Source organism: Xyrauchen texanus, chromosome 44, assembly GCF_025860055.1.
Source record: "Xyrauchen texanus isolate HMW12.3.18 chromosome 44, RBS_HiC_50CHRs, whole genome shotgun sequence".
Taxonomy (NCBI): domain Eukaryota; kingdom Metazoa; phylum Chordata; class Actinopteri; order Cypriniformes; family Catostomidae; genus Xyrauchen; species Xyrauchen texanus.
Window position 1 is genome coordinate 12,876,719 of NC_068319.1, and position 22,399 is coordinate 12,899,117.

At 37.6% G+C, this 22,399-nt stretch overlaps 1 protein-coding gene across 7 annotated transcripts in view; it reads right to left on the reverse strand.

Moving 5' to 3' along the window:
* The window catches only part of LOC127637128 (neurotrimin-like), a 414,292-nt gene that overhangs the window by 146,986 nt on the left and 244,907 nt on the right, over positions 1-22,399 (reverse strand). For 3 of the 7 annotated variants that reach the window (XM_052118050.1, XM_052118049.1, XM_052118048.1), the window contains exon 1: positions 10,554-11,378. In XM_052118050.1, the coding sequence (XP_051974010.1) occupies positions 10,554-10,726 (173 nt within the window). In that variant the 5' untranslated portion in view covers positions 10,727-11,378. Of the gene's footprint in view, positions 1-10,553; positions 11,380-22,399 lie in introns of those variants that run through there. The other 4 variants (XM_052118046.1, XM_052118044.1, XM_052118045.1 and 1 more) reach the window with 3 other exon arrangements.

A 22,399-nucleotide genomic window follows, 5' to 3' on the forward strand; every position in this document is an offset into this window, starting at 1 on the left:
TAAAATAAACTGCAAACCGCATTCAGGAATTTCTAATAGGTTTATGTGGGCAAAATATCAAGTCTGAGGAGAGTGGTTTGCTGTGGGGACAGATTTTAAGAATGAATGAAAGGAGTTGGCAACCTTTAATGGGTAAAGTGTTCTCCCTAGCGGTCTGTTGAGTTGTTTAGCGGTCTGTATTCCTATGGTATAGCTTGTGATTTGAATTTGTACAAATGGCTTTTTTGTGAACGTTCATTCCTACAATTCTGTGATATTTTGGCTTTGAAACATACCTATGACCATGTTTACACCTAGTATTAAGATGCATTTCAGGAGATTCGAAAGCAAGTGGTTATCGTTTGATACAGGTGTTAACATTTTGTGATGGTATCACAAAAACCACATGCAGTGGTAGTCAAAAACCCATGCGACCACATCACAATTCAGGTGTAAACGCTACTCTGTCCAGAATGCCTTCCAGACTGCAGTGAAGCACAACCCCTCACCTGTCAATCAAACGCTGTGTAAATCAAGAGTTTAAAGTTGCTGTTTTTTGGCCCAATTTGGAATGCCCAATTACCAGTGCACTCTAAGTCCTTGTGGTGACGTAGTGACATCAATCTGAGTGGCAGAGGACAAATCTCAGTTGCCTGCGCGTTTGAGACTTATCCCACGCATCTTCTAATGTGGCTTGTTGAGTGCTTTACTGCGGAGACATAGCGTGTGTGGAGGCTTCAGGCCATCCACCACGGCATCCACACACAACTTACCATGCGCCCCATTGAGAGTGAACCATATTATAGCGACCACTAGGAGGTTACCCCATGTGACTCTACCCTCCCTAGCAAACAAGCCAATTCAGTTGCTTAGGAGACCCTGTAAGTGATTTTTTAATGGAAAAGTATACAACAAATATTCCTACTCCCTGAAAGATATTAATGTAATAAGTGTCATGCGATATCTCACAGGTCTTTGTGACAGCACTAGACTCTGTAAACAGCAAGCAAAATTGTGTCTGTGGGCAGCGGTCTCTGACACTTTCTGCCAGTCAATCATTTTGCATGTTCAAATAGTATTGTAGTTCCAGCAATGGAATGCCAACGACTTAATGCCATATTTATGCCATGCTGCAAATATGCCAACATGAAACAGTGTTCGCAACTCATTTTTTTAATTCCATAACGTGATGTATTTCTGAGTGAAACAAGATTTTGAATGCAGAAAAAAAATTGGTGCAGAGCTTCATTTTATCCATCTTGAATTAATTGGATTGTAAAAAGTGCATTTTCTGACAGGTGGTTGGAGGGCATGGGTCAAAAATCATAGACGCATTGATGACATCAGTTGAAAAGGAAAGTTATTTCAGAGGTTGAGTAGGTGATGCTTTTTTGATGAAAGATTACAAAGATATTTGTTTCTTCTTTAGAATTAAGCATACTCATAAATCAGTCATGACAAGAGCTGGAACACATATTGATAAAAAAATGTAAATGTTGATATCATGTTGACAAAAAGCTAAGAAAATTGCAAAATAGGTAACTCTATACTTATTACAACCTTTTTTATAAAATGAGATAAAACAACATAAAACAACTTAAAGAAATATTCCGGGTTGGGCCTTGGTAGCTCAGTAGTAAAGACACTGGCAACCACCCCTGGAGTCATGAGTTCGAATCCCAGGGTGTGCTGAGTGACTCCAACCAGGACTCCTAAGCAACCAAATTGGCCCGGTTGCTAGTGAGGGTAAAGTCACATGGGGTAACCTCCTCATGATTGCTAAAATTAGGTTCACTCTCGGTGGGGCGCATGGTGAGTTGTGTGTGGGATGGCGTGGGCCTCCGCACGTGCTATGTCTCCATGGAAACGCGTTCAATGTGCCACGTGAGAAGATGCGTGGATTGACGTCTCAGACGCAGACGCAGCGGAGGGAATTGGACATTCCAAATTGGGAGAAAAGGGGGAGAAAAAACTAAAATAATATTCCGGGTTCAATGAAGGTAAAGCACAATCGACAGAAGTTGTGGCATAATGATGATTACCACAAAACATTATTTTGACTCATCCCTCTTTTTCTTAAAAAGAAAAATCTAAAATCGAGTTACAGTGAAGTACTCACAATGGAAGTGAATGGGGCAAATTTTTGGAAGGTTTAAAGGCATAAATGTGAAGTTTATAATTTTATAACAACACTTACATTAATGTAATTCTTCTGTTAAAACTTTAAAGCTGTAAAGTTATTAAAATTGTAATTTTTACAGTAATTTTTGGATTTCAGGCTTTTTTGACATTATATCGTCATGGAAATTGGCTATAACTGTTTACAGAAAATGTTATTAAGCAATTTTATTACAATGAAATCATGATAGCATGAATATTGTTCAAGTCTTGTGGCTAAGAAACAGTGACTATTTTCATGATTACCAATTGGCCCCATTCACTTCCATTATAAGTGCATTTTTTTTAAAGTAGGGGCAAGTCAAAATTATTTTAAGACAAAATAAAAAAATCCTCCCACAGAGAATCCTACTTTTTAAACATCAAGATTAAACAAGCGTAAATTGGACTAGAATTTCAGTTCAATGGCAACATCTAATTATTCTTGGACAATAGATGCATGCTTTTAAACATTCAAATAAAACCATTTTCTTCTTTCAATCAATGGCGAAGGTCAAGAATTTATTTTTACCAACAAAAAGCTTTACAAACATGTAGGGCAAGTCATTTCTCTGTCAGAGTTTGTAATATGGGGTTTGTGTAATTTGACATGAGGCACATTTTGACTACACATGTGGCCCATCTCTGCTCTCAAATATGCTATTTCTCCAAAAACAACAATACTCCTTAATGGTGAGGAATTCAACATTCAACATCAACAGGGACACATTTATAGAGGAAAATCCAGAGCAAAAGGCAATGATCGAGATGTTCAACACACTTTGCGATTTTAGGCTCCAAATATAAATTGATTACATCTGCAATGTCGTCTTCTGTTTTTGACTTGCTTTTGTCTGATTATCCTCTCAGGGGTTAATGACTTTGGCAAAGAGGAAATGGCCTGCAAGACATCAAGGTGTTAGCCCAATTGGTGTGTGGTCAGGCCAAAGAACCGCCACAATGACATTATGCCCAGATGGCAGCTCAAACTGGAATAACTGACAAACAGCTGTCGCTAATACACTCTGTAACAGATCTGTCTATTCTTTCATCCCCTTTACTGTGGAAGAGAAACCTGACAAACCAGCCAAATATAAGTGAGGAAAACAAAATATGCTCAAAGTCACTTACAACAAGTGGACTTGGCTGCAAACTGATGCAAACTTCTTTCAACTAACCATAAATCAGACTGAAGTACGGCTCCATACTAGCAATTCGAATTCATTCGGAAATATCAAAATACTGATTAATCCTGGGTCTCTGCATTGTCAGGATGGTCATTCATTGTGACAGCACCCCATGCTCCTGTCTGGCCCTGTGATGGTGGCTCAAATGATTAGGGTTTAATGAGAGACAAGAGAATGTTGATGTAAGGTATAGGAAAGTGGAATTAGACAGATAATGTTGAGCAGCTGGCTGTGAAATCAAATTAGCGCCCTCTCAATCTTATCAGCAAGGCGCTTATTTTTTCTCCAAAGCAGCAGTCTATTCAAACCTCTAGCGTTTATTCTCTTTTCTTTCTCTGCAGAAATTTTTCTCAGTATCTCATTATTCAATAAGGTTCTGTTAATACAGGACGAGAACTTTAAGGTTTATGCAAGAATCAGGATATGTGAGCACGAGATATCATTGCTAAGATTTATGGGAAAAGTAATGGCAGTAAGGGAAGTTAAGCTGATGAGTGGAAAGATCATTTCATGACAGATAAAGTTTTACACTTCTGTCGATTCAAAACCGTATATTAGCACCTTTATTTAGGATCTGAGAAGCAGCCTTGAGTCAATAACATTCTGAAGATGGTTTACCGTTACACTGACAATGAAATGATGGAATATAAGCTTTTAAAAATCATAGTAAAAACTCAACTGTAGAATAATATGAACTAGTTAAAAATCGAACCGCTTAGCAAAATCCTAAACTTAACCATGACTTTGATAGAAAATGTCAAGATTTTTAACAAGCGTTCTTATGATTTTTTCTAAAATCATGGTTTGATTTGGGGTTTGGCTAAGTGGTTAGACTTTATGGTTATCATAGAAAAAACTATGATAACCATAAAGTCTAACCACTTAGCCAAACCCCAAATCAAACCATGATTTTAATAGGAAAATATATTTTGTGTACAATAGAAGAAAAGAAAACACTGTGGTTTGGAATGAGACATGAGAAGCATATTACAGTTTACATCTGTCAATTTTATTGCAGAAATAAATATGGAATGAGTTAGAAAATTTGGTCACAGACATTTCCTTCCTTAAAATAAAGTGCTGGATATGAGGCAAGCTATTTGATGCCTGAAATTCTGTTTGACAATTGGTTGGTCTCTATGGGAATAAATGTCATACCTTTCCAAACGGGGCAATTTGTACGGTATCTTACCAATTTTGCTATCTCGTACAAATTATTATGAGTTGTCATAAGACTATGTTGATAGTGCCCTTCAAAGACGAGTCCTCAATAGTCTGTTTACACAGAAGAGGCTTTTTAAATGCATATTTGTTTTAATAATTTGTTTACTATGGTATCCATGGAATCTTTGTGTGTTTGTTTGTGTAATGTGAAACCAAATACAATTTTATTCACACAATAATTAAATAAATTAATATTTATAAGTTATTAGTTCATTTTCGGAGTACACACAAGACTGACTGACTAAAAGCCACTAAACTCCAATTTTGATTTAATGTGGTCTCTAAATAAAGATATACACACACAATACTTTCTCAGCGAGAAAGAGAATATTGTAGTGTTATGCAGGTTAAACCTAGTGAGCTCTTTGGAAATTGCAGGGATCTCCACCAGCATTTGAAGGCTGGTGATAACAAAAGCAGGTATATCAGGTCTCAACGAGAGGTGGGCAAGGGCCTGGAAGATTTTATCATGTAAAGGGAAGAGTCGGTTAAGTCCCATCCCAAAATCGCAGATGCTGTATTCTCTGGCAACAGCCATGCAATGGTGGAATGAATGTTTTTGTGCTGTTTTCACAGCAGGTAAAAACATTGAGGTAAATCTCTGAGACATTTTTGTTCTGTGTCCGAATGCTAGAAGATAGAGGAAATTGGCTGCTCTGAGCCACAAAAAGCAGCACAAGGCAAGTGTACCACCAGCTCTCTGTGGTATTAACAAGCTATACAAGTAACATGCCAATAAATCATAGGCCTTTCAGCCACCACACATGATAAGTGAGTGCTGCATCCATCCAATACACTCCTTGGAGTTTTAAAACGTGGACCCATTTAACTACACTAAATCACCCCAGTCCAGGAATAATTAAAGGAAGAGTTCCCACAAAACGTAAAAAATCTGCCATAGTTTACTCACCCGTATGTTGTTTCAAACCTGTATGACCTTATTTTTTGGAGCTTGACAGCCCCAGTCCTCATCCACTTACATAATATGGAAAAAAAGTGGCCAGGATATTTTCAAAATTTTACCTTTTGTATTCCAAAAATAAAGAAAGTAATTCGGTTTTGAAAAGACAGTAAGGGTGAGTACTTAATGACTGATGAAATTTTGGGGTGAATTATTCCTTTAAGCATACTTTGTTAATATAAACCTGTGTCATCTTACTCAATGAAGGAGTTTTAGAAGTATTTTCACAGCTTTAAAATAGCAATGTGAGAAAAGGTTGACTTTCAACGGTAATTACAAAGTTTGACAGTTTGCACAAGTAATGTGTTGGGATTGTTTGTTTTCACTGAAACAGTATACCCTTGATATTTGTTTTCTTCATATGATACAGTTGATTTATTTTGGCAACAAACAATACAGGCATTTGTCAGAAAAGTTATCACTTTCCTGGTCCCTCTCCAAACAGATTTTGAAAGATGGCAATCACGAAACTCAAGGGAAAACAGGCCTGTTTAGATTAGGGATGTGCAAGACTAGTTGACTAAAAGGCTCTGATGCTGCTAGTCAACACTGGAATTACTAGTCATTTAATATTTCCCCCCATTAAACTGATCATAATTTTAACATATTTACAGTACATTTGGCTTTATATTTTTACAGAGTCTGTGCTTAAATTACTGTAATATTAGAGTTATATAATTTAAAAATAATTAATAATACAAATATTATTTTAAAAAGAGGATATCTAGAGCAGATACAAAGTTTCATTTCACCACGTGCTTCTTCCCTCTCTCACTCGCGGTGCGCGCGGGAAAATCTCCTCTCGTTAGACAAGCAAACTTAGCAAAGCAGCAATGACATCACTTCAGTTAACGGTTTTGGTTACATTTTGGTTAACGTTCTTTATCAAACAGCTTTCATATTAGATCAAGGACTAATGCACGACTGCACGTTGTGAAAAACGTACAACTTTTCAGCGCATTATTTTTTCTCTCGTAGATTTGGCTTATAAATACCTGTTAATTATTTTCAACAATGTCCTTGCTGTTTTAATATGTTAAATTACTTTTACTTGGTGAATTCTATTTAGAACAGGCTGGGTTGCTCTATTGGTCCTGCACATTTCATTCAATTGTTTTCAATATATATATGCCTATAAAATATTCGCTAATGTTGATTCAGTGAATGTGTGTCATGTTCTATATTTAATGTACAATGATCATAATGCAAGGCAAACATGTTGCATAGAAATGCCCCTTTTCACTGTAATTTAGCTTCGGATTTGTAACAGATTAAGTGTTTTAAATGGGTCGCATAAACACATTTTTTTGACTGTTTTCTGAAGGTTGGTTTCTTTTTAGACAAGTTAACTACAAAATTTCCATTTAAACGTCTATGAAATTAGTCGTTCAGCACATCTCTAGTTTAGATACTCCCTCAAATCTGTGACCAGCAATTTAAGACTTAAAACTAAAGTAAACAGGTTTTATTGTGTTCCATAAACAGTGCTTTGTTAGCTGTTCTGAAATTTCTGCCAGACTTAAGTCCAAAGTATACCATGGTTTTGACGCAAACACTTAGCGTCTGCGTACAGTCGAATGGAAGCCTTTTAAAGTATACTTAATATGACCGTGCGCGCATTCACAAGCAGTTGGCGCATGTGCGTTATGACTGATATGAGATACTGGACTATTTCTCTTCAGAAATTTAGACACAAAGATGTCTAAATGCAGGTATCTCCTGATGCAGGTATCTCCGCACACATATGCGCTTTTGACATGCACATCCAATGTTGTTTTCACCTTCGTCTCCTATTATTAAGTGGTGATTTTCGCCACCTTGTGGTCCCACTAATTAGTGCAAATAATTCCAGGCCAACATGCATTCAGCACGTTCAAAGACTTGCGGATAACGAGCTGTGTGCGTTCAGTGCTCGAGCAGTTAGCTGATGATGAAGTTTGAGCATCTGTGTCTAACTGAAGTATACTTTGGGCTTTAGGCCACACTAATCCGCTTCATTTTAAGTTGCCTAATGTCAAAGGTATGTGGTTATGGAGAGCATTTTCAATAGTCTCCGTTTTTGGTGGAGGAAATCACGTTCTAGTGTGGATGAGATTCATAAATGTAGCAAAATAAATGCATTTTCAAATGAAAATATAATAGTGTGGATGTGACCATCAATATTTTAGTGTATTCCTAGATGGTGAAAAAATTAACTTTTAGTAGATATATGCAATTAAAATGTACATTCTATCTGCACTCATTCATTTTGTTCAATCAAACTGTCACTAGAATGAGAATATCCTTCCCCCTAATTGCACTTGCCTTTGACAAGTGAAATCATGTTAATGGCTCTGTCGTCAACAAAAAGCTATTGGCTATTTAAAAAGCTCTATGATATGTTCTGCCCCAACTTTCACAGGAAAGAAATCCGCAGGGGCCAATTAACATTTCATTTGCATGGTTTGCTAGTGAGTGGATGTTCAATTTAAGTGTTTACTTGTGTTTCTATGATTTCTGTAGCTCTTCAATATCACCTTTTAAACTTGAACTATTCTTAGACTTCCAACTAAAAAAAAACGCTTATCCTAAAATCCTCTCCAGACAGTGCAGACACTTGAACTCCCACTTACTGCCCTCAAAGTACCCTACATTTTGTCAGATAATTCTATAAGAGAGCTTTAAATTAGCCCACACTTATGCAGCAGCAGGACTTATGCAATGAATCTTATTTTTAATGTAAAAGCCTTTTTATGTTTTGGACGAAGTGTAATTGGACCTGCCAGAGCTAGTTGTTTACTAATGTTCACCTAAGGGGAAAACGGGACTGAAAACCTCACCTTGGGCAGCTGGTATGATGACTCCCATGACTATAAACTGTGCGGCTGTCATAATGAGTGGCAATGTATCAGTGAAACGGCTTCAAGATCTTGGTTTAAAATTTGGCAAAAATTAAAACAAGACAATTTATATGTGGAGGGGTTTCATTTAACACTCATATACAGTATGTGGACTACTCTGTTGGCAGGGTCTCTTGACAGTCAACCTTTGAATGTTATAGAATAGCATGAACAGGTATATTGTGTGAAATTCATGTTTTATATAGGGCAATATTGATCATCTTTCCACAACTACATTTTAAAGGTAACAAAAATAATTAATTGAAAAGTCCATGTATGGACCAATTAATTGTTGGCTCAGGGGCATAGTAATTGTAATAACATGGGTGAGGGATATGTTGTCGCATTAGAAATTCGGTAAGACTTTACATTGAGGTTGTATTCTTTAACATTAGTTAACTATATTGGTTTAAATAAACTATAAACAATACTTTGAAAACAATGATTAATCTTGGTTTATGTCAAAGGAATAGCCCAAAAATGAAAACTCTCTAATCATTTACTCATCCTCATGCCATCCCAGATGTGTATGACTTTCTTTATTCTGCAGAACACAAATTAAGATTTTTAGAAGAATATTTCAGCTCTGTAGGTCCATAAAATGCAAGTGAATGGTGGCCATAACTTTTAAGGTACAAAAAGCATATAAAGATAGCATAATAGTCATACAATATTTAACTCCTTTATACCCTATAAATGTACACTTTCACTTTCATGTTCACATTCTTCTTCTTTTATTTTTGGCGAATCAAATAATAAGTGCATATCGGAGGAGAATTTATTTAAAAAAATTACTTAAATATGTATGTTTCTCACAAACACCTATCTTATCACTTCTAAAGATATAGATTAACCACTGGAGTCTTATGGATAACTTTTATACTGCCTTTATAAGCTTTTTGGACCTTCAAAGTTCTGGCCACCTTTCACTTGCATTGTATATTTATAAATCAACCAAGAAAAATGAAATCTATAATAGCATTGCTCATTGTTATTTCATGATATGCATATACTAACGTTAACAAACATAATCTTATTGTTAAGTGTTATCAAAATGTCTACATTCTACCAACAAATTACCACTGTTTTTCAAAGATCCATGCCTCTATTGTGTACCCCCTGACTGCCTGTTTCATCTCATGTGACTATGATACAGTCTTTTCACTCTTTATAGCTAAACAGCCTAACCTTCACTGAACACCAACAAGACATTGCGAGTAAAATAATTAATAAAATAAATAAATAAATCATAGCTTTCATCTGGTAATAAACAATCTAAATAAACTTTCTTCATCAAAGTGCATTCCATCAATTTTGTAACTTTTCCACTGAATAGAAAAGGCCTTTGATTTTAATTTATAAGAAGAGTTGACACTTAGAATGAGTTGCTACATTTTATGAGATTATGAGACATTTTAGGTGTAATACTATGATTCATGATAATATCCTAAAGGTTGCTAGCTCACATGCCTTTATAAAGCCACGTAGAAGACCCTGACCATGTCTTTGTAACTTTATCTAAATAAGCATATCTATTGCTTTTAGATCAAACTAATTATAATTAGTACAGTGTGTGTATATATATATATATATATATATTTTTTTTTTTTAAATATATAAATAATGAAGGTACCAAAGGGAGGTATTTGTAAAAATAATAGACTAATAATAAACAGTCTAGAACAGTTACAGCAAGACAGATTGGACATAAACGAAGATAAAGTAGCACACAACAATAGAAAACAATATTTGATAGGTTCGTGATAGTATCCAACTTTATCATACTTGTGAAATGCCAAACTGTGTTTCATCAACCTGACTCTTGGACACTTCAAAAGTTAATTAACACATTTTCTAAAATCTGTTACACTATGTGCTCAAAGCCAGCATTAGGCTATATCAAGAACAACTGCATTTAAACTTTGTTTTCGTTTTAAAACAAACTAATTAGGCAAGCATTTATTTTATTTTTTACCGCTACCCTCATGTGACTACATCAAAAGTCTACAAACTTGTCTGGTCACAAATGGCATATACAGATAAATGGATAAAAATCATGTGACAAACATCACGTTTCCAATTTGTGCATGTCAAAATAGTTGACAACGCAGATGCTTTGACAGCTGAACATGACAGCAAGATAAACGCAAAACCATAACCGCTTACCTGAGGAAGACCGTCTCTCCTTGTCTGACGGTGATATTGTCCATCTGTTTGTTATCGGACTGGGATTGTCCTTGACTGCGGACAGGCAGACCTGCGGGGAGAAGGAACAGCAGTCTGAGACACACAACCACACATCTCCTCCAGGACGCCACGCAGCATCCACACACTACCATCTTAATCTCGGGAGTTTTTCTGATGGATCAGACACTGTAAATCCGTCGCAAACGCAGTATAGAGGAACGCGTTAGTTAGCCATTGCACTTCTGTTAACAAATCTGTTAATCCAGATTTCCACCTCAGGTACAGTACACAGTACAACCCCCCGGTGTATTTAAAAGTACAGAGCGCTTATCTGTGACTGCGCCGCACTGTCATTTGACGCATGAAAAGTTAACACAAATAAAATAAAAATACATTAATTAAATGTAATACAGCTGTGCTGCTTTCTTAGTTTCAATACATACAAATTCACATAACAAATTCCATCTTTTCAACTACTGAAACTGCGGTCTTAAACTTTAAAAAGTGAAAGCCGAAGAGTCTAAAGTCAAGAAACGTGACAGAAATGTCACTCCAGCTGCGTGGACAGATATGGAGTGTTTGTGGCTCCTCAATGCATGTACAGTACGAGTCTGAGCGTCACGCTATTCTCAAAAGAAAAACAAAAAAGTCTCCCTCCCGAGGGACTGCTACTCGGTTTCTTTTAGAGGCTGCTGGAGGTATTACTGTGAATGGAAGATGTTAACGCGCATTCCTTTATTTATTTATTTATTATTCATCAATTCCAGCAAAAAATACGTTGGGAGAAAGCTGTTATCATAGCAGCAGCGCGAGACCTCCTCATGCTGTGCTGTAGCCTACAGTAGCTGCACTAATAATGGGCTGTTCACTAAGCAAATAAAGCTAAACGGCCACAACGCGGGTGTCTCGGGACGCGTATTGATGATAAGATGTTTTTAACTTAAGGAAAGCGTCAAACAAACGCGGAGATACTGCGCGAGAAGCTAAAACAACGGAGAGACGTGGCGCAACAGTCAATGACGTCCATGTTTACACTGGAAATAGCTTTTGTTTTAGAATGTTTTACTCTTACTAACACTTAAAATGGTTGTTGTTCTCCATCTGGATTGTTCGTCCCGATAGTATTTTTATTTCATTGCTTCTTTTGGAGACCAAAACATGAAAACAGCGGCAAACATAATCATCATTGCGCCGCCCAGTGGTTGGTCAGGAAAACTTTGTATAAGGGGCCTTTCACCAGTGTTGCCAACTATTTTCAATGGAAAGTAGCTAAAGCCTGCTCGAAAAGTAGCTAAATGTCTGCGACGAATTAATGACGTCAGCGCGTCGAATTTGCATTCTGCCTAATTTGTCGGTACTGTAGCCTACTTCAGTTTATAATAACGGTTATCGCCCCTAAACCGTGCTCATACTGTTTTTATATAAGTATATAGCCGAATGTCCAGTAAAACGGTTCTGAATTACATATTTTCTGTTAGACAACGGAACGGAACGGAACTTAGCTAACGTTACATGTTTATGAGTTTGAAGAAGGTTTATTGTTGTGTTTGGATAAGTAAAATGTATAGAGTCTGTAAATATACGATCTGAAGTCGGAGAGTTCAGAAACCGAACCGGAATGAACTGATTAGTAGTGAATATAAGCGCATGCCAAGAAAAACGGTCAAATTAAATGTTTTGAATTAAAACAAAGGAGAAGGCAGCTGCTATGTGATCACTGATTGGTTCCTGCTAACACAGCGTGCACATGCGCAGCTCATTCATGTCTATGTCCGCTGGCGTGCAGTCAAAGGAATGTGCTGCTCCTCTCAGCCGCTCACTGAACAGAGCAGATGCAGCGGGGAAGTAAGACCTCACGCTTGCAGTACTGGCGATATTTGGAATTTGGAAAGTTGCTAGGGTTTGTCCAAAAAGTCGCTAGATTTGTCGCTAGTCGCTTTTTTGAAAAAATGTCGCTAAAGGGGTCTGAAAAGTCGCTAAAAATAGCGACAAAGTCGCTAAGTTGGCAACAATGCCTTTCACACCGATATTGTTTTTTTTAGCGCATGTCTGCTCTGTTTCTCAATTGTTTCCATATGTAAACATGCACTTGATGGACGTTTTTCCACATTTTGCTGTTTCTCAGCATTTGCACAGGAGCTCCACCTTTTTAGGCACTGTGTAAGGTTACAAATACCTCTTGATCGCTTCTCGAGACACCTGCAATTTATATATATATATATATATATATTCTCTCCTGTATTCTCCCCAATCTGGAATGCCAATTACCAATGCACTCTAAGTCCTCATGGTAGCGTAGTGGCTTCACGCTATTCTCCGTGGCATCCACACACAACTGACCACATTCCCCATGAGAGTGAGAATCACATTATAGCGACCATGAGGAGGTTACCCCATGTGACTCTACCCTCCCTAGCAACCAGGCCAATTTGTTTGCTTAGGAGATCTGGATGGCCTCATCATGCCCTGGATTCGATCTCACAACTCCAGGAGTGTTATAGAGTGTTATAGTCCCTCTTATAGAATTTATAAGAGCATTTATAAAAGGGACAATTTAGGACAAACAGCATGTTTTACCCAGGCCCCCTCGTTTAGCTTTTTTCCTGAACCACTGGGCAGTGCCATGATGATTCAGATTGCTGCTGGACTGCTTTCTGTTTCCAGTCTCCATAAGAAGCAATGTAAAAAATAACAAATGAGTGATACAACCAGTATTTTCAGTGTTTGTTGGAGTAAAATGAGTTCAGGCTAAACTAGTCCAGTTGTTGGCTATCATTACCACTAACTGCACAAGTAGTTCATGATATCAACGTAACCTCATATCATCGCATCATGTCATCTACCCACTCGGGTGAAGTATTGTCAAAAGACAGTCATCACGTCTCAGTAAAGTACCTGCACTATGGAGGCTCATGTTTTTTTTTATTATTTAATATGCTTAACATGACATTATCTGCTAAAAAACATGCAAGTGAAACACTGGAAAACTAAACTTCCATTATGAATCAGGTAAAACTTCCGCATTCAGGATAAGTTGGTGGATAAGTTGAATAAAACACACTGTTGTCATGGCAGCAGCCCCAGACATCCTCGTGCTGGGCAGTAGCTTACAGTAGAGCACTAATAAGAGCACACATATCAGCGTGTATTGTCTGGAGTGATGCAATGCATGGGTGACATTCATTAATTGCCTTGTGGTTGCAGCTCCTGCCGTTCAGCACCACTATTCTGTGACAATGAGCACTCAAAGAGGGAAAATTGAGCTATGTTGCACATATCACAAACATAATATAACTTTAGGCAGAGTTAATGAAAAGAAAATGAATGCAGAAAATAACATTTCCAGTACTTCATGGACAGCTAAATTCTCTCAGACACCACCTGTCACCTGCCACCTACCACGACCCAAGTTCAACCATGGCAGCAGAAGTAATCAATTCACACAAATGAGCAGTGCTTATTTGATAATGAGCCTCACCTTATAGAATGCTAAGAGCATTTATAAAAGGGACAATTTAGGAAAAACAGCATGTTTTCTTTTCTCTCAAATAGACCCTCTTTGCAAATGGCTCCTAATGACAATGTTTCCCATCAGATCACACTAGAGAACTGGAGTCAACAGGTGACAGTGGCCTGCTAAGAGCCACATGCAGAGTATGACCCTGCTTGTGGTTTATGATCAGAAGTAGAAATGAGAGCAGATGTACAGTTGACTCATCTTTTATAAAATATGCTTCTTTCCCATAAAAGAAATGGAAAGAGAAGCAGTGCATGACAACAGACCATGTAAGGAAGAGCACATACACGGGGGCATTTGCGGATGACTCATTTTTCTGCAGTGATACGGCCTGGGTGATTATTCTATGAAGCTGAAGGCGGAAGTCATGCTATCAGTTTTCACCAGCTTACAAATGCACTCATACTTATTATTGATATGTCATACATAATTTATTTACTGTCTTATTAGTTGATTTATATCAGTATGATTTTGGAAGCCAGGGTTAAAGCCCAAAGTGTACTTTGGTTTGACGAGAACACTTAGCGTCTGCGTAAAGTTGACTGCTAGCCTTTTCAATATATATTTCATTTGGTTGGCTCTTGCACGCAACAACTGCTAAGAGGGACTGGCCTTTTTTGAGGGACTAGCCTGACTATTTATTTTCAAGAGTTTAGAGCCATAAAGACAGGGCTGCCAACTCTCATGTATTGAGTGAGGGAGTCACGCAATTGACACTGTTCTCACGCTCTCAAGCCATACTTCCCTTCTCTCACACAGTGATAATGTCGACAACGAGGACCCCCCTCACACCTGAAGGCCGTTACGCTGCGTTTCCACTGGCACGGAAGAAATCTGCCCATTGCCGCTCACAACTCAAAGGAACAGCTCGCTCCGCACTGCTGTCAATCCCACAATCCACCTCGAGAGCGTGTCACTCACCTTCGCTCACAACGCAGCAGTGGAAACGTACAGTAATCTTTTTTTTACTCTTTTAGAGAGCGTCAAAACAGTTAAAATTCAAAGTGGAAAATGCAGGGCGGCAGCCAATTACTATGAGCTGAAGTAAGTGACGTCTGTTATTCAAAAATGGGGTAAAAGCACTGCACGGCTGCCTGTCCCTGTAATAAGGGCTCTGTAAGTTGCTTTGGATAAAAGCGTCTGCCAAATGCATAAATGTAAATTAATAAACTACTACATACATAATATACAATAATCTGTTAAGCATTGTATACTATAGTTAATAGGAGTGTAGGAGTTCATGTTAACATGTTACTTGTATTACCATATGTAGCCTGAATAAGAATAAATGGTTATTTGTTTTATTTGTGTACTATAATGTAATTTTTTGTTTATAGTGAAATTGTCTTCTAATATATATATATATCTTAGATATTAGGGAAATAAATTTACAGCGCAAATTATGGTTATTACAGGGTTGCCTGTGCATCAGCATTAGATTTTGGTAATGTCCCGCACCTTACTGAAATGAAAAATATAATTGGTTTGCAAATATTAAATCACGTTTGAAATTAACGTTCTGGTTTTTGGATCAGCTTAGTCGGACTGTCTGTCTTGCTAGTGCCATCAATTGCGCTCTCTGTACACTTAAAAAAAATCTAAATAAACAAACACAATTCATTCAAAAGTGCTGCGGCATCGTGTCAGTACATAGAAAAAGCTACTTTTCCTACTTGAAGTCCTGGCATCCATACGTATCATGACTTATTTTAGGTGGGCATACGCAAAATCCTAAGAAAGATAGGTGGGCATACGGCATATGGCTACAATCAACAAGAACTCAATTGCGCAAAGTCACTTACATGCACACAAACAGCAGCAGCCTTGCAATGTATGTGAGAGAAATATTCTGCACTTATTTTACCTCACCTCACTGAGAAGTGCCCTGGCAACACTCTATTGCATAATTAAGATGCAGTTGGGCTCACAGTGTTTCTTTAACTGTTAATATACTTAATATAGTAGTTCAATGAAATTAGTAGTTGTTCAGTTAAAGGTGCTGTAAGCAATTTTAGCCTTCTGAAGCTTTCACGTGATTGAACAGTTGAATTAGCCAAGCCCCCTCATTCCAAAACCCCACCCCCCCAAAGATAATTTTGAGACCAAAATTGAGCAAAAGAGCAGCATTGTTTGTTCGCACAGTAAAATGCTTTGAATGGCTAGCTTAATTTTTTAATTAAAAAATTAAGCCAAAAAACAAAAACATTTACTGAATCCCATCTGGCTAAGGGGGAACTTGATCATGGATGAGTGAAAACTTGAGTGAACATCGGCAGGGCATTTGATTACTGGAGGGACCTTTGTTGGGTTTTGGGGATAAAACCGACCCTGAATTGGTGTTCTTCTTATTGGACAGATAAGCTTACATAACTGCAAAGCATGTGAAATATAGTGCCTTTAGGATTGATCAGTGTAATTTTAGCTAACTTGATCTTGCCTGCTAATGCTGACAAATTGCAAGCTACCTTGCTTCATAACTTTCAAATAATTTCAACAATCTTCTCTTTATACTAAAAGTCTCAATACGCTGGTTAATTGATCATAGAACAACATATAGTTAGGTATAGTGTGGTAGTATGTAGCTGTATGTGTGTATCAGTATGCTATGTTTGTCACATATTCCTTGTTTTTGCCTTAACCTTTATGTTGAAAATCTTGATTAGTTCCCTGTTCCTGTTTCCTGTGTTAGTTTTGTAGCCATTTGTAGTTTTAGTTCTTGATTGGTTCCCCCTGATTGTTTCCCCAGGTGTTCCTTGTTCCCTTGTTTCCCCTTGGTTATTTAAGCCTGTCTTTCCCCTTGTTTATTTGTTAGTCTTCACATGTGTTGGCATGTTCTGTGCCTGGTTCCCTGTGCTAGCAATTTAGTGCACTATCCAGACCTCTCTCTGGTGGTTTTCTTCCGGAGTGGTCTGAATAGTGCACTAAAGGAACTGATGCCTCCGGCTGATCTCCACTGGACACTCTGTGAATATGTGGAGAAGGCTCTGGAACTTTATGGATCCCTTTACACAGTGGATTATGGCAGGAACCCCAGGCCAAAACCTGCATTTTCTACTCCCTCGTCCAAAAATTCCACGGCACATTCGTCCAAGCCTGCCACGGCCAATGAGCCAGCGCCTGCCACGCCTGCCATGTCCAACGAGCCAACTTGTCACTCCTGTGACTATGCCCTCTGGAAAAGAAAGAAAAGGACACCTTCTCCCCAGTCTCCTGAACACGTTTTGGCCAGCGGCCGCCTCCCAGGCCTCCTGACTCAGTCCCCACCCTGAGGTCATCTCCTTAGTCTCCTGGCCATCTGCCTGATCTACTCTGGTCTCCTGGTCGTCCACCTGAACTGCTCTGGTTTGCTGGTCACCCACCGGCTCTTCCGAGCCCCCAGCTCCACCTCAGCCCTCTGAATCTTTGGCTCCATCTTGGTCCTCCAAGCATGCAGCATTGACCTGGATCTTCACCTCCGGCTTCGCCTTGGTCTCAAGCCTCCCTGACTTTGCCTTGTCCTTCTGCCCCTTTGTAATGCCTGTCCACCCCCCACATACACACACACACAGACAATTTATCATTGTGGAGCATCTGGAATCCACTCCTTAAAGGGGGTCTCTGTCACATTCCATTTTTGCCATGACTTATGTTGAATGTCTTGTATAGTTCCCTGTTCCTATTTCCTGTTTTATTTCTTGATTGGTTTTCCCCAGGTGTTCCTCTTTCTCTTGTTTCACCTGGTTTCTTCATCAGTCTTCACATGTGTTGTCATGTTCTGTGCCTGGTTCCCTCTGTTTTTGTTTCCTTTTATTCAGAGTTTCCTTGTTCAACTTTATTACTAAGATACTTACATACTGCACCTTATGTTGTGTGTGGTGTGTTTTTTTTTTGTTGTTTTTTTTTTTAGATTGGCCTGTGATGGAATATCAAATATATAATGACAACGGAATTCAATATGGGGACATATTTAAGTTATTGGCAATATTTTGTCACTCCCAGTGGCATTTTTTTTTCAAGCCCTGGTTAATTTTTGACCCTGCTTCCCACCCCTTTTATGTGTTATTTACCTGTCCGTGGCTGGTGCAGATGTGAATGAAATGGAGCATGATTAGTATGGATCTAAATGAGTCCCTTGCTGGTTGTGCACTCTGATGCATCTCTGATAAGCTCCAGATGGTCTCCTTCCTCTAAGATTGTGTTTGTCCACCAGGGATCTGTGATAATGAGGTCTCAGTCATGGCAAAGAACATCAGAGTGATTGTCAGTATGTAACTTTCTCTGTAGTGTATATGAGAAGTGCTGATATGTATTTCCAAACCTGAAGTGTCATAGTTTCATATGTGTTCTACAGAAGAAAGTAAGTCATACGCATTTGAGACAGTATAAGGATGAGTAAATGATAAGAGAATTATAATTTTTTGGTGAAAACTTATTCCAAGTGTCCAAATATTTTTGGGGCCTTTATTGCCACTGACAAATTATTAGACTCAAGTATACAATGAGCATCTTTGTCGGTGTTAGAGGTTTTATTATTACTTTAAATATTGCATTTAAATCCTTTCCCTCCAGCATATCTGCCAAAAGTCCTGCGACCACAGACAACAACATCTATTTATAGATCAATGTCACGTTGAATGCACATGACATCTTTGATTGCAGGTGTTGTGTTTCACACAACATTCAGCAAAATTACATGTTTAAACTTTAAATATGACAGCTGTTGTTTCAGCCAGTTGCCTAATCTCAGAATAAAAGCTAGCAGCTATGTGTGGTTGTTGATGTGAAGTGAAATATGTGTTTGGCTTTTTTATATATTTTTTTAATACTGAAAACTTGAGGTGTGCCTCTGAGCTGTTGACGTTGGTCTAAAATAGCAAACCTTTACACCAAAACGTTTTCATAGGGCTACACCGGCATACTGAATGACAACCTCTCAAATGCTTTGGCACACCCAGACTGCTTTAATCAAACCATTTGGCTCAATCAGTACTCAACCAGTGTTTAGGAAGTAACTCATTAAAAGCAGAGATGCTATTAACTTCACTACATTTTTCAGTAGCGTGATAGTAGCTCAAATAGTTTCAAAAATACTTCCTTACTAGTCTCATATGAACTTTACTATAACTGCATTTTTGTAAACTATTTCTATGTTTTCTGCAGTTTCCTGGTGAAATAAATTCTAGAGGCGCTGAGTGCAATGTTAAATTCCTGACATGAAGTGATGATTTCAGGTCGGAGCACATCTAGCCATCACTTAAAGTTGACCACATTTATATCCACACCAGTGATTAAGGTAATTATCTGGTTAAGACTATATTCCATAAACAGTTCAAATGCTCCATATAGTATTCAACTATTCAGAATATTCCTGATTATGTAAAACAAAGAAACTGAAACTTGCTCTGTATTTTTCTTCTTCTTTAAACTGTGCTAAATTTGAGAATGTTGTGTTCTTGAGCTCTGAAAAGGTGCTGTATAAATTTCACATTATTATTATTATTTAACTAAATGGTGTCCTATCGTAAAAATTCCTTATAGACTTATGGGTCTTTCACCTGTTTCTAGGCTATATAGATTTTTTCATATTTATTTTAATGCTTGAATTTGTATTTATTATTCACTGCAAAATGTGTGCTTGATGTTTCACATTACGAGCCAGCACCCACACCTGCCATGATCACGATGGTCGAGTGATCTATTTTTTTAATAGACATGCGTTCACCCAGAGCTTCAGTGATTCACACCTTAACTTGGGGGGGGGGGATTTAAATCTTTTTTGGAGCTGACAAAAGTTTCAGTGGGGACATTGCCAGGCAAAAACATGCATACATTGAAAAACATACATTGAAAAAATATATATTTACACAAATACAATAATACACTAAAACATTGCTGATAATTGTCACTATTTCACACCGAATAAAGAAACCTAATTTGAACAAAAAGGTGCTCACTACTGTTATCAACACCTAATAGCTCAAACTGATAACGCTGTGTGAAGTTGCTCTGATCATGTTGTTTTTGAACCAGACCGTCATTCTGCTGTTCGAGCTAATTATCCACTTATACCACTTATTTTCATCTGAACAAGGATGTCAACATTATGTAGTAAGTTTTTTCAGAACTCAGTCCCAGTTAAAACGCAACACCAGAAAGTAATGTAGAGGAACCCCCACTAGCAGCGGCAGGTATGATGAAAATAAAACAACAAACACAGCAGCAAATGTAGACCATTTGGAAATAAAGTGGAGCAAAGAGAACAAATCTTGCTCAGATATCATGTTCGTTATTTACACATGTCACAATAAAATTTAACAAAAAGCAATAATGTTCCACACTATTGTGAACTACACTCATGCTATTGTAGGCTACTGTATAAAATAATTAAGTTAAATAATAAACTTATCATGTAAACTTGAATGCTGCCGCCCTATGTGACTGTATAGCCAATCATTTTACCTTTAAAACGCAATTGTGGTGACAAATATAAGTTAAATACCATGTAAAAAATATACACAGTATAGTATGAACAAATGACCAACAATGATCTTACAGCAGGCGTGGACTGGCCATTAGGAGAACTGGGACTTTTGCCGGTGGGCCGGCTGCGAAATGGGGCCGTATGGAATGCGTTATGCAGAAGACGCCATAAAACGGCAAGGGGGCAGCGATATGCAGAAAAGGACAGCAACACCCCGGCTAGTTTCTATGAAAAATCCCGAGCCAAATTTTCTTCCCAGTCCACCTCTGTCTTACAGGACGCAATATCAGTAGCAGCCAGAGTGCAAAATTGCATTTTTTGAATCTACTGGATTTAGTTTACTTTCAACATGTATCCTAACAGACAATAAGATGAGAAAAGCTGGTCCCAAACCTGCAATTAGCAGGAAAACACAGTATCAACTGATGCAACAAACACCCCCTGAGCTATCAGTTCATATGTGAGTTTTAGAGAATTTCAGTTTTTATCTTCTCCACACCAACCACTGTAACTTTAAACAATATGATTTAAAAACAACAAAATAAGCTTACACACACACACACACACACACACACACACACACACACACACACACAAACACACACACACACATACACACACACACACATATATATATATACATATATATATATATATATATATATATATATATATATATATATATATATACAATATAAGCAGGTTGAACAATTTTAGTCTAACACTGCTGACTCTAGCTGGGTCAATTATAACACATGTTAACAGCATTAATTAAATATATTGTTGTTGTTTTTCATTAGGTCTAGCAAATTAAATTATGAATGTTCACAATGTATTTTCGTTTTAATTTTCAGGAAGATAATTATTGAATAATTTATTGAAAAAGGTTGACAGTTGAGCATTTTTTTCTGTATATCAATTCATGAGCTTACTAAGCTATAACTATAATGCTGCCATTCATTTTGCATTGTTAGATCACCTCCTACACATACAAATTTAAAAAATATGATACAAATAATAATATTAAAGGTGCAGTATGTAAGATTCAGAAACCCTTGTTATTAATGACACCTGTGGTCATTAAGTGAACTGCAGCCAGCTAACTGTTGCTCGTGCTCGTGCACACACTCCATAGCAATGCGAGCTAGCAAGCATCCAAAACAATGACGTAATGTACAAAGAGACTGAACGTGATTCACCGGCATCATACGGCCAAATGAGTTAGCATAATTAAAATCACACAGCTATGATTGTTTTACTACAAACTTTGAGATTACACTAAAACTACTTATCAGCTAACATAGCATACTAATACACACATACAGCTACATACTACCAAAACTATACCAGACAGTTTACTGTTGCACTGTTGTATGTTTTGTATGTCATATGTTATTATTTATTTTATTATGTTTTATATTTAACTTTTAAATAAATCAGATTTTATATATTTTGATTGTTTGATTTGTAAAGCACTTTGGGTCAGCTTCTGCTGTTTTTAAATGTGCTCTTTAAATAAATGTTTGACTTGATATGTTGTACTACGATCAAGAAAGCAGCGTATTGCTTAAATGTATCCTGTATACCTGACTTTTAGTATAAAGAGAAGATTGTTGAAATTATTTGAAAGTTATGAAGCAAGGTAGCTTGCAATTTGTCAGTGTTAGCAGGCAAGATCAAGTTAGCTAAAATTACACTGATCAATCCTAAAGGCCCTATATTTCACATGCTTTGCATCAGTAAGCTTATCTGTCCAATAAGAAGAACGGCAATTCAGGATCAGTTTTGATCCCCAAAACCGAACGAAGGTCCCTCCAGGAAATAAATGCCCTGCCGATGTTCACTCTA